The 23945-nt window shown below is 52.0% G+C and overlaps 1 protein-coding gene across 1 annotated transcript in view; it reads left to right on the top strand.

Annotated features, from left to right (window-relative positions):
• The first annotated feature begins 3873 nt into the window (after positions 1-3873).
• The window catches only part of LOC122153509 (electroneutral sodium bicarbonate exchanger 1-like), a 319637-nt gene continuing 299565 nt past the window's right edge, over positions 3874-23945 (top strand). Inside the window, exon 1 of the mRNA XM_042793542.1 lies at positions 3874-3945. Coding sequence (XP_042649476.1) covers positions 3931-3945 — 15 coding nt within the window. The 5' untranslated portion in view covers positions 3874-3930. The remainder of the gene's footprint in view (positions 3946-23945) is intronic.

Below are 23945 nucleotides of genomic sequence, written 5' to 3'. Positions count from 1 at the left end.
TCCAATCATGAGGCATATTCACTTTCTTCTTGATTAAATGGTTCATTTGAATTAACATAAATATTAAGAGCTTGACAAATCCAATCCTCTTCTGATCCATATTTTGGCCAATTCACCGAATCGTCCCTGATAGGTCCTTTAGTCCATTCGAACATACAATAATTTGCCATCTTGATCTTACTCTTCCCTCTGGTACATGGGCTATAATCCCAATTTATATATATATATACACACAAATATATATATATATAAATATATATATATATTTTTTTTTTTTTTCCCCAGCCTTTCCCTAATGGACTGTATGGGAAATGGCAATCTTTGGCTCCCTATTACCCTGGAAACTCAACTATCCAGCTCCTAGTTTCTTGTTCACTCAACTAGACTAACTGAAGTATCTTGTTTCCCAATCCCGGGGAAACTCAACTATCTAGCTCCTAGTTTCTTGTTCACTCAACCAGACTAACTGGAGTATCTTGTTTCCCAATCCCGCGGAACTCAACTATCTAGCTCCTAGTTTCTTGTTCACTCAACTAGACTAACTGGAGTATCTTGTTTCCCAATCCCGGGAAACTCAACTGCCTAGCTCCCAGTTTCTTGTTCACTCAACCAGACTAACTGAAGTATCTTGTTTCCCCTTTCCCGGGGGAGCTGTTCACTCATTTTCACTCACTTCGTCTCTTCACCGGCCGTCCCCCTGGCAGGAGCACGGAACCGCGGTTACAAAGACTCCACAATCACTTCGCAAGTGCGACCTGGCGCCTCGCGTCTCACACACACACACCTTTCAGTCCTCCCCCTATCCCGCCATCCGGACACTACTTACAGTCCCCTTTTCGTTGCCCGGGTCTTGTGCACAAGGTTTAATGGCTGCCGCGGTCTCCAGGGAGCCCTACCCCTCTTTGGTCCACGAGTCCCCTGCCGGGATCGTCACCGTCGACCTCCGATGGCGCCGGAGGGAACCGAAGAGACCCCTGAACTCAGCGGGGCGCGCCTTCCCTTCAGGGCCCTCCGGCCCCACGGCGGCGAGGCTTCTGTCCTCCCGGATGAGCCCCCAGTTGTGAGAAACAAGCCCACGTATAGATAAAAAAAAGTTTTATTGGGGACAAAGTCAGTGTGACGTGCGGAAAACAGACTCCACAATCTGGTAGATTGTAAAGTAGGTCTGTTTATTCAGCGCTAGGCACACAGGAGATAACTCCTCCGAATGTGTGTGCTACCATGTGGCACCGTTGCCTTAGATTTATAGAGCAAATGATTACATATTCATAATATTTCGCAATACGCCTATACATATGCATCACCTATCCCCGCTTCGTATTAAAATTAGCATTTCCATGATCTCCTCCCAGTTGAGTCTGCGCAGTGAGTTCCTTTGGTCCTGGGCAGGGGTCGTGAAGGACTGGGCGGTGCTCGTGGGAGGAAGTATCTCCTCTTCCTCAGTGCTGAACTTTTCACCCCGAATTCCTGCGCAGTCTCTGTCACCCCCTGGACCCGCAGAGCAGGTTTGTGCCGGTTGTGGGGTAATCTTCACTTACTCAGGGGTGGAGGAGGCTTTTTACTTAACAGGAGATAGTGGTCGATCAACACAAACATCTTCACTTACTCAGGGGTGGAGGAGGTTTTTTACTTAAACAGGAGATAGTGGTCGAGCAACACAAACACCTCATACAAGCTAGGCAAACTCTTACCTCGACTATTTCCCTCCTCATCCCCTTCTTGCTATTCCCACATTAACCCTTACATCCCCTGTTCCTATCTAGGCCCTGTATCAAGTGGAGCAAAGAATACAGCGCTGGGCGCAATGGCGCGCCCTGGAGCCAAAAGGGGCTCCCTTTTATTGTATAAATGGTTACATATTCATCTACCCTAATACATATGCATCACTACTCCAAGGATAGGGAGGGAATATTACAATTAGTTCTGAGAAATCATTAACATATCCCCCCACCCCAAATTCCTCCCGTCGCACCTGCGCAGTGCTCCCTGGTGGTCGTGGGCAGGGTCTGCAGATGAAGGCTCGTAGTCTTCTTCACTGTGTTCGCTAGCTGACCCTTACTTCTGCGCCAACTCAGTCCTGTGGTCACGTACACCTTGTCCTTCAGGTCTGGGCTAATTTGCAGCCCCTTTGTCTTTCTGGCTCAGTGGTTCAGTTCCTCTCTTATCTCAAGGACAAGAGGTACCAGGGATGGCCCATCCTGTTCTTTCTCATTCCATTGCAAAGGAGTTACCGCCCTGTGACATGGACCATCTGGTGAGCATCCCAAGGAGGGGGGGGGGCTGTAAGGTTAGTGTTTCCTCCGATCAATTCCCCCTTTTCCCAGTAGTAAATTCTTTTACTTTTCTTAAAATTTGGATCATGGTACTAATAATAGTTTTAGCCTAACTCAGTAAAAGTAATTGTTTAATTACTTTTAGCGAAAGCAAAGTCTTCTATTATTTATCACACAGTCCAAATAAAACTTAGTAATGGGATAAAGAATATTACAATAATAAGAGTTTTCAGTAGTATTTTTTGCCAATTTAAGGATGGTATCCAACTAAACATGTCAGAAAGTGAAAATCCACTGGCAGCTATTGCAATTTGATGTAACGTTTTTAAATGTTTGGCAATGGCATGGAATATCGTGTTCGATTTGTTGAGATTTGTTAACCTCGGCACAAGAGGTGCTGTGAATCAATGCAGGGGCACCTCCTTGGTGCAGGGTAAGCATTGCAAGTACTAGACGATTTTGTCCTGCCATCAAAGCTAAAGAATTATTTTCCTGTTGCGAGGCTAAAGTGGCATCTGCTGTGCAACTGTCTGTGGCAGCAGAGAGATTTCTGAGAGGTCTTTCTAGTTCGTTTACCCCAAGTCTAGAGGAAATTAACATTTTGATTAAACGTCTCCATACAGAATCCTGGGGGGTTCCCCAGACAGTGGGGTGACGAGGTGGAGGGTCAGATCTACGCGTGGGGCAGGGGCTGCGTTAACCCCCCCGCCTCCCGCTGCAGGAATGCCCACTGGCAGAGACACTGTGAAACAATGCTCAACCCTTTAATGACTGAAGAAGGAAAGAGAGAGATGGGAGAGGGCTGGGGCTGGGGCTGGAGCGGGCGGGTGCGGGTCGGCATGTCCCAGGGGTTCGTGCCCCACACCTTCTCTGCCCAGCTGTCAGAAGCGGCCGGGGGGTGTGGGGCACTCTGCCCCGTGGGGTCCCTCAGGGCTCTGGCTCTCTTGGTGGGCACGCTGCTGTCCTGGGATGCTCTCCGCTTGCTGCCGCCCACTTGCTGCCTGCTGCTGCCCGCCGCCACGTTGTCCCTGTTGCTCTTCCCCTCCCACGGGGTTTTGGAGTGCTGTCTCACCCGGCACGCCCCCATGCTTTTTCCTCCTCTTGGGTGGGATGCTGTCCCGGGGGAAGGTCTCCTGCGCCGTGGGGGTACAGGGCGGCGTGGGTCGCTTGGCCTGCTTGCCGCCCGCCTTGCCCGATCCGGGCACCCCCCGGCTGGAGACAGCGCCCGGCGGCAGCGCCAAGGGGGTTAAAACCACCCGGCGCTGCCTCCGCAGCGCCTCCCCCCCCCAGTTGGGTGCTGCGGGGTGGGTGGCACCGGGGGGCAGGCGGGGGGCTCAGCAGAGGAGTCTCCAGAGGACCCCTCAGGGGATTCTCCAGAGGACCCTCTGGGCGGCTCTCCAAGGGACTCTCCACAGAATCCTCCGGGGGACTCCCTGGCAGCCACGTGGGGAGGACCGCTGCCGCCGTGCCCTGCTGCCCCTCGGGCTCCAGCAAGGGGGACATCCCCAACCCCGAGAAGGGCTCTCGGTCCCCCAGCCCTGCCGCTGCTGCTCGCTGCTTGGGACAGTCGCCCTCCGCCACGTCCTGGGAGAGCTTCTGGAGGAGGGCAGTCGAGAAGGAGCTGTAGGCAACGTCAGAGACAGTGTCATGGCTGTCCATGGTGTCAAGCCAGGTGAGTACGTCTGTGATATCCACGGTGAAAGACAGCTCGTCCTGAAACTGCAGGTTGTCCTGGGCCAGCTCAGGAAAGGCTTCGGCAAAGGCATCTGGCCCCAGCTCAGGCAGGTCCAGGGGCTTCTCTGGGGCCTCCGGGATGGTCACCCCTGCGGAAAAAGCAATGAAACCCAGCCCAGCCCCGGGGCCACGCGAGCTTTCCTGGGCGCAGGACACCTGCCCACAGGCTCTGCCTCCCCCAGAGCTCACCTTCGGGCTTTGTCTTGTTCTGCCCCATGCAGGGGGTAGCTGGGGTGAGCCGGTGGGGGCTGCTGTGGGGGACGCTGTCCTTGATGACCACCACGTCGCTGTCGGAGGCCTCCAAGGGCTTCTTGGTGCTGCTGGGCAGGTTGTGGGGCACAGGGAGGCCCTGCACACAGTGCTGAGCCCTGGGGTGCAGGGGGTCCCCCTGGAGCACAGCCCCTGGCCCCAGCCCATCGGCTGGTGGGGCACCAGCGTCCCCAGCTGTCCCCAGCTGTAGACAGGGGGACAGAGAGCAGCCACGGGGGAGAACTGCACCCCGGGGGGGAGCTGCACCCCAGGGGGGAGCTGCACCCCAGGGGGCAGCTGCACCCCAGGGGGGAGCTGCACCACGGTGGGGAAGCTGCACCCCGGGGGGGAGCTGCCCCGGGGCCCCCATGGGCCCTGGCACCCCCTGCCAGACGCTGGCCTGTGGCAGCTGGGAGGTGACGGGGTGGAGCTGGCCGGGCTGGGAGGACATCGGCAGCCCTGAGACAGAGAGCAGCGTGCCGACAGGGACCGGTGGCGGCATGGCCGGAACACTGAAGCTCTGCAACCCTGTCTGCCGGGGGGGTTGGAACGTGCCCCATTATGGCATCACCTCCTAATGACATCACACACGCAGGGGCTGGGACCCGGGACCAGCTGTGAGCCCCTCCACGGGCAATGGGGTCCTGGTCCCCCCGGCCCCCTCGCTGCATGGCCGCCCTCAGCCTCTGCTCAGCCACAGCCCAGGTGACACCCACCCTGTGCCTGCACCCTGCTGGGGGCTGCTCTGGGCAAAACCAGCCCTGGGATGCCCCCGCAGCTGATGAAGATTATTTAGCCTGGATAGGGAGCTCCCCAGGGGGAGGCCCCAGCTGCCCTTGCAGCAGCCCACGCAGGAGGAAGCTGAGGCCCAGGCTCGCTCATGCCAGTGAGGAGGCCACAAATCCTCTGTCACTGCCTGCGGCCAGTTTGGAGGGGGGAAGGTGCTGCCTGGGGCCGAGGAGAGGAGAGCCCCAGGGGGGACAGGGGGCCCTAAACATCTCATCTCCGCTTCAGTTGCTCTCCTCCTTCCCGAGCGGTTTGGGCAGAGCTGAGATGAAGGTGGCCGTTTCCCTCGGTGCTCCGTCCCCCAGCCCTCCATCCCCAGGGCCGTTCCCAGAGCGAGGGGCAGACTGAGGGAAGGGGAAGCTTGACGGCTTTGTAGGGCACGGCCTGACTGACTCTGCCCAGGACATTTCATCCAACACAGCCCCTGCTCTGGGCAGCTCCTGCCGGGAGGATGCAGGATGCCACCGTGGGCCTGAAACCCCGTTTTCTTCCCCCATCCTTCTCCTGAGCCAACAGCAATCGTAGGGTTCCTGCCCCAGAGCCCAGGGAGATGGATTTCCCCCAAAGCAGCGCTACCCACTCCCCCATCACCTCCAGAAAGCCCCTTAAAAAGCTCCAAAGATGCCTCCGACCCCTCTCCCCCCCTCAAAGGACACCAGAGCGGCACAGCAAGACAAACGAGATTTTTACTGTTTTTTTTGTCCCTCCCGCCCCACTTCTTGGCCCCCCAAGGGGCTCCGAGCCTTTCCCCGGCACCCCCGGGGCCCACCCGCCGCTCCCGGGCCCCCCGGGGGGCCGCAGCCCCCCCAGCCCCCCTCCCCAGATGCTCACAGCCCCCCCAAGGCACGGAGCCCCCCCCAGCCCCACTCCCGGGCTCCGCAGACCTCCCCCTCCCCCTGCTCCGCCGCCTCCGCCAGGGAGCGGGCTGTGCTGCGTGCCCCGGCCCCGCCCCCTCCGCAGCCAATCAGCTCGCGGTGCCACCGTATGCCCGCGCGGGGCACGCCGGGAGTTGTAGTCCCGGCCTCGGGGTGTGCACATGCGCACGTCACCCGGTGTGAGGGGGGCGGGCGTGCAAGGAGCCGCGTGCGACCGGGGAGTTTGTGCAGGGTCTGCGTGCAATGGGATTGTTTGTGCAGGGTCCTCGTGGAAGGCGGGGGTGTCACCTCCCTTCCCCGTGTTATTTTACGCCCTGTGTCGCCGCTCGGGGCACGCCGGGCAGTTCACCTCTGTGCTGAGCGGCGCTGGGGGGGAAAGTTCATTAGAGCACATGGATTTGTAGGATGGAAATGACGGATCAGCTCAGCTCAGAAAATCCAGGAGAGCTGGAGGGAGCCAGGACATTCCTGAAAATCGTAACCAAGAAAACTCCCCAAGCCAAGTGAGAGTTTAAAAATCCAACACTTTCCTTACAGTGCTGGGTGCGTGGGGATCTTTCCTCCTAAAGTGCACACCCAGGCACAAAAGCACACTGGTCATACACATAAAATAATAAATATACATAAAATTTATAAGAAGCGTCTGCCTATTTCCAGGAAATCTAACACCTATGAAACTGTCTCTGCACAAGCATACTGAATTGGGGGAGGGTCTTGGGCGGTTGTTTTGAAGTACAGACCTTAACTCACTTCACCCACTGATGGTCACAGCTCACGGTTTGGGCTGCTGCTCGGCACGCAGACCTGCTGATCTTGTCTACAGAGTGCACACAAAGGAGCCTGCTCCTTGTATCCTTTGTGTACGAATGGAATTGTTCAAGTCTCTGGTATCTACAGGTCTAACTAGAACACTTATTTTATGGCTTTTTCCATTTTCTGTAAAATAGCAAGAATGCCCCCTTTTGACAATTCCATCTATTTCCCCTGTGAGGCCAGGAGAGGGAGTAGCAGGTTGTATTTTTTGCCCAGAAAAATCAACACTCTGAATGGCAAGTATTATATTCAGGTTCCCCAGCAGGCAGCAGAGATTGCATCCTCTCTTCATTATTTATTTCAAAAAAACATGGAGATTTTGTTTTGTTTTGTTTTCCAGGAAAAACTGCACTTAGGAGCATATCTCACAAGAAAGTTTCAGACAAGAACTACACACTTTGTAAAAAAAATAGAAATCCTACACATTGATGAATGAAAAGCTATGCAGGTTAATCCGTGTAAGGTCTGTGCTCACTGACCCTGCTGAAGGTAGAACATAAATCCAGCTCACCTGCAATCAAGTAACTGTTCAGATTCTGGCCAAAACATGATATTACGGTCAAATAAAAATAGACCCTGCTGCTCTTCTGCCTCTGTTTAGACAAAAACTAGTGAAAAAAGGACAAATAGGTATTTTTCTAGATTGCCACTCAAATGTTGAGGCTTTTGTGCTGCTGCTGATGGACAGCAAAGACTGTTTGCATGCTTCAGGTTCATCTGCAGGGAAACCTGAAACATGCCTTGAAATTTTTCAAGAATTCTGAAAAATTCACCCCCTGATCTTAAGCCATTTAAATTCCTGTGTTAGGAAGCTGGTTTCTGTGAGGTCTCTAGGCACTGATGAATGACACGGTAAAACAAAAAGGCCTAAACAATCGGCCTCAAAGCACAGTTGACTTCTGAGTGAATTCCCTGACCAGCGACCAGCATCTTATCATCATGAAGTGCAACCCTGGGAACAACCCCTGAAAAGTATAAGTACACAACAGGAAGTAACTATAAATCCCAAATGTAAAGAAAAACAGAAACTCCTCAGACATGCCCGGATCCTGGCCAGATCCGGACACACCTGAGTGAGGCACGTCAATCTACCAGATATCTCCCCTGCATTTTGTATAGACTTGTTTGTTAAACTGTATAAAAGCCGGGCCCTCTCACAGCACAGACGCAGACCTCCCCTACGAGCGGACGCCCTGCGTGGGACTTCCCAGCTGCCGGGAAAGGCTCTCCGACCCTTCGCTGTGACAGGGCTCCCCAGCTGATGCACGGGTCGGGGGGGACGGTAAAGTAGGAGGGCAACTGGTGATGGATCTTTCTTAATCACTATAGCCAGCTTTATGTAGCAATGACTAGGTGCATTACCTTGCTTGTTCTTTCTGCTGCTTTAAACTGAAGAAGCCCATTTCTTTAGCTTGGTATCTGTGTCCTTTGTGTTAACCCCGTCAATTGGCAAAACATAGTGTTAGGAAAAAGGGAAATTACCTGCTGGGTGGTCAGCGCAAGTCTGTGAACTCTGTGCCCTGATAAGAGAGGGACAGCGTACACAGACTCAAAGTGTGCATTTGGAGGGATCCACGCGTTTGGAAAAATATGGGAAGAAAGAGGGCTTCTAAATACGAAAGGATAGGAGCTGGTACACAAGCAGCTGATCAGAGAAGTTCCAGAAGCCCTGAAGCTCCCTACAGAAATTGCAATTGTGCATGTGAAAGGACATCAGAGGGGAGCATCAGTGGAAATAAAGGGGAATAATTTAGCAGATCAAGCAGCCAGAGAAGCAGCTACAGAGTCATCATCAGTAGTTTTATTGGTAGTAACGCCGGGGGATGATGAGAATTTAGTCCCGAATTTCACAGAACAAGAAGAGAAGGATATACTTAAATAGGGAGTGAAAAACGTCCAGAAGGAAAATGGACTTCACCAGATGGAAGGCAGATGTTAAACAAAAAATTATCACGAGAAATTCTGTCATTAATACATCAGAAAGCACATTGGGGAACGCAAGCGCTTTGTGATCATTTTCTTAGACAATATGGGTGTATAGGAATATACACGGTGGCTAAACAACTAGTTGATCGATGTCTGATTTGTCAAAAAGTGAACAAAAAGGTAAGGAGAGGGAAGGTGGCTGGGGGACAGGAGCTAGCCGTACGGCCTTTTCAGAGTCTCCAGGTAGACTTCACAGAGCTACCTCCAATACAAAGGTGGAAGGATCTGTTGGTATTAGTGGATCCCTGAACTCATTGGGTGGAAGCAATCCCCATGCCAAGGGCAACGGCAAGCGTGGGATCCAAGGTGTTATTGGAAAACACGATCCCCAGCTATGGATTAATAGAAAGAATAGACTTGGACAGAGAAACACATTTCACTTCAAAGATCACACAGCAGCTCCCTGAAGCCCTAGGGATCGCCTGGGCGTGGCACACTCCACGGCATCCTCAGAGTTCTGGAAGAGTAGAAAGAATGAATCAAACTTTAAAACAAACCTTGACTAAGTTAATGATTGAGACTCAGGTGCCTTGCATTAAATGCCTGCCATTGGTCTTACCAAGGATCCGTACTCAGCCACGAGCAGACCTGGGAATTTCTCCCTATGACATGAGGTTTGGATTGCCACATATGAGTAATGACAGGGATATTGTCACCCCTGCATTAAGAGATCAGGATGTAATAACTAGAGCTTACACCTTAATGAAACTAAGGAAGAAAGGGCTTCAGCCTCAAACACCACCATTGGATTTTATCCACAATGCAAAACCAGGGGATTGGGCATTGATAGAAGTGTGGAAAGATCAGTCGTGAACTCCCGAGTGGGAAGGTCCATTTCAGGCGCTGCTGACCACCGAGACAGCGATCCAAACAAAAGAAAAGGGGTGGACTCATGCCTCCTGAGGAAAAGGACCGGTGGAAAAGACTCGGGAGTGGACTGTGGTACCATCAGCTGATCAACTACAAGTCACCCTCAAAGGACTAAGTAACTTTGTCGGGAGGGGACTGAATGACTCTTAACCAGTGGTTTGGACTGGGTTCGGAGGTGACACTGTGAAAATTTACTTACTCGCTGTATGGGGAACCACAAGAAGGGGATCAGGGAAGAAGCTGGGGTTTACCGAGTGTTGACTGGCAGACAAGTGTCAGAGTGGCTTTTTGGAATAGATTATGAGCATTTTGGGTTAGATCGGGCGTTGCCAGAAAACCAACCTAATAGGATTATCACCTTGTCTCGAGTGCCTACACGAATTTCACAAAGCGTGGGTTTTGTGTGAGTGTGAAATGTGTAACCAGGGGTGGTATTGTATCTCTTGCAGATGGAGAAAATCATGTTATAACTGTAACAGGGACTGTGAGTATAGGGAAGGGACACAAATTGTAACCTTGATTTGTGGGACAAAGAGGTTAGTCCGCAAAATTTGTGAGGTCCCTGAGAGTTGGTGGAAGTACACTGTCCGAAAGTGTCAAAAAAGGTTGGCTCTGCTTAGAAAAAAAGGAAGTGGCTACAAAGGAGCTGCACTTGAATTGACTAACGGTTAAAACACGGATTTGCTACATTTCAAAACAGTAGAGGGCAAGACCGGGTTAACCTCTGTGCTCGCCACCAAGAAGCCCCTTTTCCCAGCTGTGGGCTGCAACCCCACAGGCATGAGAGGTGGGAGTATATGTTATACCGGACCTCTGCTAATCACCCTGATAGGGTTCGCTCTAACAGCGGCAAATCCATGCAACAAGTGCTTTAAACAACATCGTTAAACAGAAGGAAAGAATGAGACTGAGTGTTGGTAAGCTCAAGCCAAATATGGTCTTAAAAAGAAAAGGGTTGGTTTGGGAGAAGTAACAGAAGAATTTTGCTTTTGCTAAAAGTAATTAAATAATTACTGTGACTGACCTAGGCTAAAGCTGTTATTAAATTAGCGTTGTTAAAATTATAACAGTTAAGTAAGCCTTTTTTGATCACAAATTAGGCATACGGTTGGGCATCGACGGGAGATGGGCAAGCAAGGGAGGGGGGTGTCTGTGGTTAGGTGTCATGTAAAGGGGAACTTGGATGGGGGGGCTGGGGAGGAATGGAAGCCAGCAGAAAAGGGTTAAGCCAAGAACTCCTGATGAAGAGGAACCTGGACTTCACGCCCCCCTGCTCCCCAATAGCCTCCCCAGAGGGCAGAGGAAAAGTACAGAGCCAGACATCCTTGGAGACACCAAGCAAAAGGAGCTGTGCAGGTGCAAAGAGGAGGACTGGAACTATAAGAAGAAACCCGCCATTTCGCTCCACCAGTGAAATCTCCTGGTTCCTCGATAAAAAGAAGCGGCTGCTAGGGCAGGTTGTGCGCCATCGCGCCCAGCGCTGTATCCTCTGCTCCCCCGACTTTGTCCCCAATAAAACATTTTTTTAACGCACATGAGCTTGCTTCTCACGGCGGGCAGCAGGAACCTGCATCTGCAGAAGCAGCAGCCGCGCCCCTGTTGCAGTTACCTTAACAAAGTAGCTTGAATCCTAGAATATTGTTTTGATGTTAGTTTAATATATGGCCTTGATTTAAAATGAAGTTATAGTAGCTATGAGAACATATGATATGTTAAGATCTTAGGAGCAACTAGCATTGTGTTTGCCTCGATTACTATGGAAATTGTTATGGACTCTGAATCAAAACAATGGGTACTGGTTATGGATCTTGATTTGAAACAACAGGTACCAGAAGAAAGTGGGTGTGGTTGGGAAGATCAACCAAAGATAAAAGGAGCATGCGCAGGGATGGAGTTCAATCAGCCGACACAGGGAGGAAGACTATCGACGTGCACCAGAGCAACCCCGTCCAACATAACCACGGATGTGTTAGAGACATTTGCATATGATAATGGCTTCCAGGAAATAACATGAAGATGCTAATCAAGCAGAAACCAGACCATTCTTTAGGCCTCTAACATTCAGAATTGGAAAAGAGTAGGTGACACAGCCATTTTTGTCTTTCCCCAGAGCTCGGAAGCCTTTAGTGGGACGCGATCTGTTAGAGAAATGGGAAGCTGAAACAAACTGTAAAGGCAGAGAGGATGACGTGTTAACTCCCGAATCGAATCTTGCCTGAGCAACTGTGTCGTTATGAGAGGACAACAGGATTCTGAGAGGTGCCGAGCCCTTCCCCAGCACTGGCCAGGAGGGCAGAGGAGCTGCGAGGGCGCCTCAGACCCTGCCCGGCTGCTCTGATGTCACTCATGACCCCGCCCCCCAGGCACGGTGGCATGAGGAGAATCACAGACTCCGGCAACTCTATAAGAGTCAGAAATCAAAATCGTTCATTGCCGATACAAGTGCGCTTATATGTCTGCCTAGCAACTGATCAGACACCAACAGAAGGCTGGGTTGGTTACATGCATTCCTCACACACTGTTCACACGCCCGAGACTGACGTTTGATTGGTCACTGCCCTCTGTCCATAATACACCAGACAATTCATTGGCTACAAGTTAGTTACTGGTATCCTAAAGCCTATTGGTTAATTAAATCTTACAAGCACAAACACAATGTTCTCTACACTTTTAGCTCAAGGTAGAAAACTTTCCACTGTTTAAGAAACGACCATAGGTTTCCCATCAACCGTAGCCTGGCATGTTTTCTTCAGACAAAGCTCAGCATCCTTATCTTGGTTTTCTACATTCCTGTTCGCTACTCCCAAGGCTTCTGGCTGACGAAAGTCAAGATGTTCTCATCATTCACCAGCTGTAGAGCTCTCTCAGTTCTCCTCCCTCTTTTCACGTCCCTTTTGCAATGTAGCCAAAGTCTTGCTCCTGTCCAATGTGGCCATTGTCCTCCAAAAATGATCCCACGTTGGCAGAGGAGAGGAAGCTCTTTGACATGGATGAGCACTCTGGGGGGCCCTGCGACCCCTGAATCCTCATTTTGGGAGGGGCCACAGGGTCCCCTGACACTGCCCCCCCCAATAATTTGAGGGGGGTTTTGTGTTGTTTGAACCACAAGCCCCCATTTGCGGGGCGCTACAGCGTTTCCTGCCAACCACCCCCAATTATATTTGGGCTGATCCCTGATCCCCTCCAAAGCCCCATTTTGGAAGGGTTGGGTGGACAGTTAAGGCTCCCCTTAAATCAGTTTTGCTTCCCCCCCCCCTACTCTGTCTTCCATTTTGGCAGGTTGTTGGCATCTCTGACCCCCCCTCAACCCTCCATTTTGGTTTGCCTGCCCCTCCACCCCCAATTATATTGAGGGTAGTTTGGGATTTCTCCCCCCATATCCTCCATTTTTGGGGGTGGTGACAGTCTGAATTCCCCAAAATCCCGATTTTTGGGGGGCTAAATCATGCCCTGGCCCCCTGAAATTATTTGGGGGAAGTTCCAGTGTTCCAGCACCGGCCTATATCGAGGGCCATTCACTGAACCAACTCCAGTTTTACAACATCCTTCCTGTACTGGATATCTAAAATCCAGATGCAGTAACCCTCTCTTGATCTCCTGGCCGTCCTGATGGCCACAAAGGCCTGGGTGCAGCTGGCCTCCCTTGCTGCCAGGGCACACGGCTGCTTCCTCTCCAACCCACCCAGACCTTTCCCACGGGGCTTCTCCCAGCCAGGCAGCTCCCAGCCTGGGCCATTGCCAGGGGGATGTCCTGCAGGGTCACACACGGGCACTTGGCCTTGCTGGGTTGACTGAGGTTCCTGCCAATGCGTGCTCTCCTGCTCGTGGAGCCCTTTCCCTCAGCACAGAGACCTGGAGACCTTTTCAGAAAAGACTCAGGCAAAGAGGGCTTTGAGTGCCCCAGCCCCACCTGCCTCTGCTGTTATTAAATCAGCCTTCCCATTCAGCAGTAGCCCTGCCTGTTCCTTCTTCAGCCTTGGTCTCTAATGAGCGATTGAAGCCATTCCTTTTGCTTTTGACTGTCCTTGCAACCACTGGCTCCTGGCAAGCTTTTCCTTCCTAAGGAGAGTAAAGTCAAGACATAGAAATTTGTCCTTTGTAAACTGTCCTTGCTGTCACCTCCTGGCAGCTGCTTCATGGTCCCTGTCAGAGCCAGCCCTGTCCCTGTGCTGACCCAGCCTCCCTGCCCCACAAATGCATTATCGTCAGGGGAAGACCTGTGGTGCAAGGAAGGGTGTCTATGCCAAGCAAAACCATGGTCACTGGAGAAAGGGGAGCAAGGGCAGGCTGTTGCTCTGCTAGGCTATGTTACTGCAAGATCTCTATAGCAAGACAAAGTATCTCCCTCCAGGAGTTGGTTTTACACCTTCTGTCTGTTCATGGTTGCTCATTGGGAAGAGCACCTGGGATAACATTCCAAGGTTTGGACAAGCTTCAGCTGACTCTCAGCAATGCACCCTTTGATGAAGGGCAGGTGACGGAGCTCCTTGGAACCTGCTACAGCAACAAAGGCACCAATGATGGAGAGATGTCAGTAAAGGAGGGGAGATGCTGAGTGGAGAGAGAGGTGGGTTAGTTGTGTTGACGCCTCCAGCCTGGTGTGGGACAGAGACGCAAGATGCTGTAGGACAGCTTGTGGTGGAGACAGCCATGTGCTCTAAGAAGCAACATCTCTGTGCATAATTTTTATTAATTCTTCAACTGTTGCAAATAGAGGAATTTCCAGAATGTAGCCTAAAAAAGGAATATTTTAATATTAAATAATTTGGGTTTGTTTTTGTTTTTTGTTTTTTGTTTTTTGTTTAAAATCTTGTTTTTGCAATTTTCTTCAGTTTTCATCTTCTAGATCAAGGAATACCTACATTCTCCAATTTATATTGACCCTGGGTGTGCCCTGATGGAGTCTGACAAAGCATGTAGGAAAAGCAAGCTCAGTGAGGTCACACACTATATGGCCAATCTTGATGACTATGTCCCCAACACTGATGTGTGTCCTATCAGCCACCAGGGTTTTTTCAGCTCTAGTCTTTCTGTCACAGGAAGTTGTTTCTTTATTGCCAACATATAATACTAAAGGTTCGTAGTTCAACAGAAAAAAACCTAAAGAAGCCTTTTGAACCTCCACTTCCCACAGTGGATGACTGTGGGGGGGTGTATGTGACAAGGGGTTGGTGGCCGGAGGGGCTGCAAGGGTGGCCTCTGTGGGAGGAGGCCAGGGATTGCCCTGTGCCAGACAGAGCTGTTTCCAGCTCCACAATAGACTCAGCGCAGGACACTGAGAAGCCCATCAGCAAATCTGGTCATGCCTCTGTGAAAACTTCTTCAGGAAATGGCAGCAAACACCAGACTGGTAAAGGTGGAGAGAACAAACATATTGAGAAACAACGGAGGGAACACCAAGGTAGGAGAAAGATGAGGAGGCGCTCCATGGTGGAGCAGATCTTCCCTGTAGCCCATGGAGGACCAGTGCCAGGGCAGAGCAAAACTGTGGAAAAGAGGGAATAACAGACAAAACCTGTTATGTGCTGGTTGTGATCCCCCATCCCAAACACCCCTGTGCTGTTTGGGATGGGGGAGAGGAGCCTAGAGTGAAGGAGTGAAGCTGAGCCTGGGACAGGGAAGAGGAAAGGTGTTGTTTTAACATTTGGCTTTTTTCCCCCATGACCTGTATTCATAGTTAAAACTCTGTTTTAACTGACAACAAAATGAATTCATTTCCCCCAAATCAAGTCTTCAAGTCTTGCCCACAATGGGAACTGGGAAGTGATGTCCCTGTCTTTGTCTCCCCCCAGATTTCTCATTCCCATTCTTCCTATTTTCTTCCCCATCCCACTGGGGTGGGAGAGGGAGTGAGCGAGCAGCTGGGTGGGAGTTGGGTTATTAGCCACGGTTAGCCCACTACAGCAGTAAGATGCCTCGGCTGGTGGATGAGGGGAGAGCAGTGAACGTCTTTCATCTCAATATTAACAAGGTTTTTCTCACTGAATCCCATCACGGCCTCACAGGCATGAGTGAGGTGGACTGGAAACAGGATGAAAGGCCGGTTCCAGAAGGCCATGACCCATAGCACAAAGGCCCCTCGGGAGCTGATCACCAGCACTGTACCCCAGGGGTCCATACTGAGTCCAGCTCTGTTAAACGTCTTCACTGATGAACTGGAAAAATAGGACAGAGCACAACCTCACAGCAAGTGCAGACAGCCCTTCTCTGGGGTCTGGCAGGGTCTGCGCCAGGAGAGAGGCCGGGCAGGGCTGGCTGGTCCCCCCATACAGGCACTGAGACCAGCAGGAGGATGGAGATGGTTTAGCAGCAACGCTCACCCATAAACCTGGGTGAGCAGCCAGTGCTGGAAATGACCAGCGAGATCGGCTGGGGGTTGCTGCAGAGCTCTGGGCACTCAGCCCACAGCCCCAGCCCCTCGGAAGGTCACAGCAGCTCCTGGGGCACAGAGGGCTCTCAGCCTCCCCATCAGCCCCAGGGCTGGGGCCAGCCATGCCATGAGTAGACGCAGGCCAGCGTCTCCCTCTCTCTGCTGCTCTTCTCTCCAAGAGATCCTGATTGCCCAGTGCTGGCAGCCCCTCTGTGCCCGTCCCTCTCCCCAGCACAAGACTCCTGCACTGGGGGCTCCCCAGGCAGCTCCTTCTGTGCCAGCGAGAGAAAAGCTGCCCAAACTGGTGCCTCCAGAAATAGGTCTGCTCTTGTCGCGGGATGTCACCTCAGGCATGGCCCTGAGCTGGCGGTGCTGCTCTGCAAGGCAGTGGTGGCTGAAAGCCACGGGGAGATGGTCCCAGGGAGATCCCCATGGATCAGCCATCATTTCCATTGCACTGGGCACCCCCACGTGAAGGGGCAGCACAGGCCTATTCCCTAACACATCCCCCCATGCCCTCCTGCCCTGAGCCCCTGGAGAACCCCAGCACAGCAGCTCACTCAGAGGGGCAATTCCTTCAGCCTGTTCCTGACCTCAGCTTTGGAAGAAGAGACCAACCTCCAGACATGGACACTGAGAAAAGCCTCTTTTATTATAGATATGTTTAATGGGAGGCCAGCTGCATTGTCCTATCAGACACAACGCACGAAGTCCTCTCTGTCAGAGAGGCTGGTTCATGTCTATGTGGAAGAGTGGATACAGACATTTTAGGAACAAAGAAGAGTTTCACAAATAAAATGCTTACTGCACAGAAGGTTTCAGATTAGAATTGGAAATGACTTCTGAAGAGACAGGGGCAGCTTATCCCTGTTGAGACTCAGCTGACTGAATCAGCTTCTTCAGTGCGTCCTTCATCTCCTGGTTCCTCATGCTGTAGATGAGGGGGTTCACTGCTGGAGGCACCACCGAGTACAGAAATGACACCACCAGGTCCAGAGATGGGGAGGAGATGGAGGGGGGCTTCAGGTAGGCAAAGATGCCAGTGCTGATAAAAAGGGAGACCACGACCAGGTGAGGGAGGCAAGTGGAAAAGGCTTTGTGCCGTCCCTGCTCAGAGGGGATCCTCAGCATGGCCCTGAAGATCTGTACATAGGACAGCATGATGAAAAGAAAACAACCAAATACTAAACAGGCACTAACTATGATAAGTCCAACTTCCCTGAGGTAGGAATCTGAGCAGGAAAGCTTAAGAATCTGGGCAATTTCACAGAAGAACTGGTTTATGGAATTGCCTTGGCAGAGTGGTAGGGAAAATGTGTTGGCCATGTGCAGAAGAGAATTGAACAGCCCAGTGCCCCAGGCAGCTCCTGCCATGTGGACACAAGCTCTGCTGCCCAGGAGGGTCCCGTAGTGCAGGGGTTGGCAGATGGCAACGTAGCGGTCATAGGCCATGATGGTGAGAAGAGAAATCTCTGCTGTAGCAAAGGAAAAGAAAAAAAATACTTGTGCAGCACATCCTGAGTAGGAGATGTCCCTGGTGTCCCAGAGGGCATTGGCCATGGCTTTGGGAACACTGGTGGAGATGGAGCCCAGGTCGAAGAGGGAGAGGTTGAGGAGGAAGAAGTACATGGGGGTGTGGAGGTGGTGGTCGCAGGTGATGGCTGTGATGATGAGGCCATTTCCCAGGAGGGCAGCCAAGTAGATGCCCAGGAAGAGCCAGAAGTGCAAGAGCTGCAGCTCCCGTCTGTCTGAAAATGGCAGGAGGAGAAATTCGGTGATGGAGCTGCTATTATACATTTGCTTTCTGTGAACACAAGAGCCTGTTCAAGGAGAAAAGACACTGCCATGTTAGGGTAGACTTCTTTGAGGTAAGTCAAAACCCATTCTCCTAAACCCGTCCCTGACGATACATCCCACCCCTTTTTCTTGTCAGAGACCTTCCTTCAGTTCTGTAGCTGGAGCTCTGGTTGCTGCTGGGCAAGCATGCCAGGAGGGAAAGGGTCTTTGTCTGCTGTATGTGGAGGAGTTGTCCCTTTGTCTGATTTTGTCAGAAAAAACCTGCCCCAAACCCAGAAGGGCTTGTCAGCATCTGTTCTACCGGTGCTAAGGAACAGAAAAAACAAAAGGCAGGCTGAGAGGGTTTTCTGATGTACTCAGGGAGAGCAGATTGAGTCCTGTCAGGCAAGACGATTGGCTGTGCCATAGTGCAGAGTGAGAGCAGCAGCTCTGTCCTTCTGTCTTGTGCCCAGCTGCCCTGGACTTTCATCTTTCTGAGACTGAGGGAGATTAGACTCCTGTGTTATCCTGAAAAGAAGCCAGACACTGCTGAGAGCAGAGGGATCCACTGCAGAGCACCAAATGACTCACCTTTTTTCCAAGTCTTAGCACCCCACTTTAGCCAATGACACCCACGGCTCACAGAGTCCCCTGGAAGCAGCAGACAGCTGGCATCGACACCCCAAGGAGAGAGTCAAGGGTCCGAACCATGGCAACTTCTTAAGGGAAAGCCAGTTCCTGGCCCAGCCTCACAGACTGCATTGCCCAGAGCTTCACGGGTTAGAGGAAAGCTGGAACACCTCATTGCTGGGGGCACATCTGCAGAGGAGGGCTCAAAAGCTCTGTGCCTGACTCTTCAGCTGAAACCCCCCTTCGCAGAGAGCTTGTCAGCAACACCAAGGGCATCTGAGCAAGGCAAGGAGAGGGACAGACAGGCTCTCAGGAAAGCCTTTCCCTTCGGCAGCTCTGCACAGCCCCTCCCAGACAGCAGCAATGCAGGACAGTCGCCCTCAGGCCCTGCTCAGCGGGAACTGGGCCCCTGGCAGCAGAGATGCACTTCATCCCTTCTGCTGGGCTGCTGGGCCAGGAGGTGACTAATGGCCAGGAGCCACGGGCTAAGGGCTGTGCTGGCTGGCAGAGGAGACAAGAAGAGTGTTGCTCAGGGAAGGAGTCTGCCCTGCAGCAGGGTTTCCCTTAGCATTTCCCTCCCTCCCTGCCCACGTCTCTGCCTCAAGCTGTCCAGGATGGCAGTTCTGTCTTTGAGCCCATGTTTCCTCCCTCCCAGTGCTCACAGTCCCCATCCCAGCCCCTGTGAGCACAGCTCTGCCCTGCAGCCTCACTGTGTGTGCAGGGCTTAAAGCACAGCCCACCCAAACAGTGATGAAAATGGAAAGGTGACGCTGATCTGATCTGTAGTCTGGTGGGGGGTGAAGGCAGTTGCTGAAGGTTCCAGATAAACCACAGTGTTACAGCTATCTGCACAGCTGATAGAGATAGAAAAGTGAAGGCCACAGCAAAGTAGAAGCAGAGTGTCCAGAAAGAACAGACACAAACAAAAAGTCCCTGAGATGAAATTACTTGTGACAAGTTCGCTGGGAAGTAAGCTGGGCATGAGTTGTTGCTGTGAGCATCCCTGATCCACACAGCAGCAGCCTCTGGAGAGCAGAAGGAGCCTGCCCTGGCGGGGTTCTCTCCTTCCCCCCACAGCTTCTCCCCACAGTGCCGTGGGGAGCTCCCCGGGCAGGCTGAGTGCTGACCCTGGCAGGCAGCAGAGTCCCTGCCCCAGCACACAGCCCCCTGGGGTGCAGGGACCCTGCTGGGAAGGACAGCCTTGGGCACCCCTGCCTGCACACCCGGCTGCACACCCCTGCAGCTGGCCCCGCCAGAAGGCAGCCCTCATGCCCTGGCCCTCGCAGGGGGCACCAGGGAAGCCCTGCTCAGGAGCACCTCCTCCTCCTCCTCCTCTTCCTCCTCTTCCTCCTCCTCCTCCTCTAGGCAGGAGGCAGATTCCTGGCGGCTCTGCCGCCTTCCCCAGATCCCTCCCCGAGCTGCAGCTGCATTGCCCTGCACCCCCAGACTTACTGTGGCCAGGGCCCTGACGCTTTCTCCTCCTCGGAGCTCTCAGCAGCCTCCCAGCCCAGGCTGCCTTGAAGCTGTGTGTGCCTCGCTGCTCTGCCCTGGGTGCCTGCAGGCAGTGCCCCCAGCCCTGCTGCCCTTTGCAGAGGAGCTGCTCCTGGGCAGAGCTGTCTCTCTGCAGCGCTGCCCACTTGCCAGGAGCTCCCTCCGGCCCCGGAGACCGGCCCAGCTCAGCACCACAGCAACAGCCCAAAGCAGTTTAATGACCCCTCAGGAGGGTTTGGTGACAAGTCCATGGAAAACAGGCACAGAGAAGAAGCTGAAGAAACCTCCGAAAAAGTTTCATTCAAACTCCAAAGTTTCTTGTAGCTTTAATGGGTCCCACTGAGGGACACTGTTGACAAAGCCTCCCCAGGGTCCTGTTAGAGCAGAAATCTGAAGGCAGTGATGAGAACTTGGGAACTTAAAGGGAAAGGTGGCTCTGATGCTGAGTAAACCTGAATGTGTTGCATTAAGCCAAAGTTCCAAGTCCTAAGCCCATTAACGAAATTGCCATGCCGTGACCCCCAGCCCCTGGGAAGGGAGATCCTGTCCCTCCCACATTCCTCAGGGCTCTTCCTGGGGTAGGGTCTATGGAGATGTGCACCTCCCAGGCTCCTGAGGATGCACAAGGAGGCCACGAGGCCCCCATGCTGCAAGGGACTGTGTCTCCTCACAGGCATCAGTGGCAGAGACAACAGCCATAACCAAAGTCGTGATGGGGTTGACTTTATTGAGGGGCTTTCAGCTTTCCCTCAGCCCTCTGTCATCTCCACCACAGGCTGTCCTATGGGGTTGCATCCCCTGCGCCTCTTTCCCTGCAGGCTGTCCTCATCCCCCCAGCTGTCTCACCTCGCTCCCTCTGAGCATCTTCCTTTCTTTCCTGACATTTCACCATCCTCCCTGGCTCTTCCTTGAAAAACAAAGCCTTGTTCTGATCCGTACTCCTCCTGGGTCATGTGTTGCACCACTGCATTTATCCTGTTGTCCAGTCTTGGCTTCCCCATCTGCACAGTATGACATTATTTCTTTCTCATGCTGTTTTCCACTGTGAAGAAAAAGTCCACCATCTCTCAAACCACCCTTTAAGGGTTCTTGGGCTACTCCTAGACTGTCCCAAGTCTCCACAACACTTAGCCCAGAATGTTTATATCTAAGCACATTGCACATGTGCTTGAGTCCTCTAAACCCCATCTTGGGCTGATGTCTGGGTACTCTCAAAGGTGTTTGGAGATGAAAACATAGTGGTTACAGGTCAAGAAAGATGGAGTGATACTTCTCACCAGGATCTGTATTGGAAGGGCAAGCGGCAATGGTGTTAAAATGAAAGAGGGTAGATTTAGATTTGAAATAAGCAAGAAATGTTTTACAATGAGGATGCTGAGATACTGGAACAGGTTGCCTAGAGCAGTTCCAGGGAGGGGCAATTCACCACTTCTCTGGGCAACCTCTTCCAGTGTTTCACCATCCTCATACTAAAGAATTTCCTCCTTTTATCTAAGCTAAATCTACCCTCTTTCAGTTTAAACCCATTACCCTTTGTCCTATCCCTGCAATCCCTGATAAATAGTCCTCCCCATCTTTCCTGTAGCCCTGTTTAAGTCCTGGAAGGCCACTAGAATTTCTCCCTTGGAGCCTTCTCTTCTTCAGTCTGCACAAAACAAACTCTCTCAGCCTGTCCTCACAAGGGAGGTGTTCCAGCCCCCCAGTCATCTTCACGGCCTTCTCTAGACCTGCTTGAGCATGTCCATGTCCTTTTTATGTTTGGATCACGAGAGCTGGAAACCAGACTACAGGGCCGGTCTCATGAGAGCAGAGCAGAATGGGAGAATCCCCCACCTTGACCCGCTGGCCACACTTCTTTTGATGCAGCCCAGGACACGGTTGGTTTTCTGGCCTGAGAGTGCACAGTGCTGGTTTGCAGCTAGTTTTCCATGAACTACCACCCTCAAGTCCTTCTCCGCAGGGCTGCTCTCAATCCACTCCTTGCCCAGCATCTATTTGTACGTGAAGTTGTCCCAAGCCATGGGTAGGACCTTGAACTTGGCCTTGTTGAACTTCATGAGGTTTGTATGGACCCACTTCTCCAGCCTGTCCAGGTTCCTCTGGATGGCATCCTTTCCCTCCAGCATGTCACCACACCACACAGTTTGGTGTCATCTGTGAACTTGCTGAGGATGCACTCGATCCCACTGTCCATGATGGCGACAAAGATGTCAATCAATACGAGCCCCAACTCCAACCCCTGAGGAATGCCCCTCATCTCTGTTCTCCAATTGGACGTTGAGCCTGTGACCTCAGCACTTTGAGTGTGACCATCCAACCAATTCTTTATCCACCGAGTGGTCTATCCACCAAATCACTGTCTCTCCAACTTATAGACGAGGATGTCATGCGGGACCGTGTCAAGTGCTTTGCACAAGTCCATGTAGATGACGTCAGTTGCTCTTCCAACTGTTCTTTGGTGAGGCCAGCAACAGACAAGACGGGTGAGTGTGCATGTCATGTTGGTGTGTATGTCAGTGGGTGTAACTCATGGTCTGAGCCTGGTCGGCAGCCAAACACCACACAGCTCCCACCTGGGAATGGGGAAGGAAGCAGAGGGGCAAAGGGAGACTCATGGGTTGAGATAGGAACAGTTTAATAATGGTAATAAAATAATACGGTGGCAGTATGAACGGGTAATGTACAGTGCAATTGCTCACCACCTGCCGACTGACACCCAGCCGGCTCCCGGCCAGCGATCCTGAAACACAAAGATGCCGCGACCACAATCCCAAAAGTGAGAGCGCGCCCCTTCCCGCCCACCCCTCCTTTATATGGTGAGCATAACATCACATGACATGGAATATTGGCCAATCCAGGCCCGGTGCTCCGGCTCTGTTCCCTCTGCTTCTTGTGAGCCTGTGCACAGGCAGGACACGGGGAGCTGGAGAGTCCCTGAAATCTCAGTGTGCATCAGCACTCCTACAGCTACCAAAAAGGAACATGAACTCTATTCCAGTCTGAACCAGGACCGTGTCCACCCCTTGTTCCATATCCTTTGCATTATCCTCGGGTTCCATATTTCCTAATACAGTCTAATAAATTACTGTCCTTTTCCCTAGTTTTAGGCATGTGCACACAGATATAATTCCCTTAGCCCATGGGCCATGGTAAGCCCATACGTGGAATTACCTTTGCCCAAGGACCTGGGTGCACTTGGTCCTTGCAGTCTATATACTGCCGAATGTATCATGAGTTCATTTGGTCCATAGCTACAGGTTCCATCTGTCATAACAGCCCCTTCAGGCAGGAGGAGGGATGCTCAGTCGGTAGGGCAGAGGTATCCTTGGGCCTGGCAGGAGGATGGCATGCAGTCTCTGTTGCAGTTGGAGCTGGTGGCTGATGTATCTGACGCTGTCTGTATTCAGTCTGCAGCAGTCGCTGGGTATCAGGTGCTGAAACCAATCGTGACTTTATCCAAGTTCATGTTCTTCTTCATGAATATGATGCCATTAGCATAATATGTGTCAACCATGGCAATACATTTATAGGGTTGTTTGATGATTAATGTAATACAGTTTATTGGCTATTTTCACCTAACATTAAGTCCCCTTGAGGCACACATCGGACATCCTCATCCTTCTGCATTACCCACCAAGTGCACCCAGGTCCTTGGGCAAAGGAAATCCCACGTATGGGCTTACTTTTACCTGAAGTAGGAGTAACCCAAATAATCTTCCCCAGCATGTTCTTAAGGTGCACTACCGGGACTCTACCTCCATCTGCAGTATGTAGAATGTTTGACTGGGCAGAGCCATCCTGGTTGGTAGATCCTCTAGTATTGACCAACCAGGTGGGCTTTGCTAAATGTCTGTCCCAGTGTTTAAAAGTTCCTCTTCTCATTGCTCTCAGCATGGTCTTTAGTAGCCCATTGTACCACTCAATTTTCCCAGAGGCTGGTGCATGGTAGGGGATGTGATATACCCCCTCAATGCCATGTTCTTTTGCCCAGGTGTTTATGAGATTATTTCAAAAATGAGTGCCATTATCTGACTCAATTCTTTCTGGGGTACCATGTTGCCACAGGACTTGTTTTTCAAGGCCCAGAATAGT

Source organism: Tyto alba, unplaced genomic scaffold, assembly GCF_018691265.1.
Source record: "Tyto alba isolate M040663 unplaced genomic scaffold, T.alba_DEE_v4.0 Super-Scaffold_20, whole genome shotgun sequence".
NCBI classification, from domain to species: Eukaryota; Metazoa; Chordata; class Aves; order Strigiformes; family Tytonidae; genus Tyto; species Tyto alba.
The sequence above is the reverse complement of the archived record's forward strand: the minus strand, read 5'-3'. Positions and strand labels throughout refer to the sequence as shown.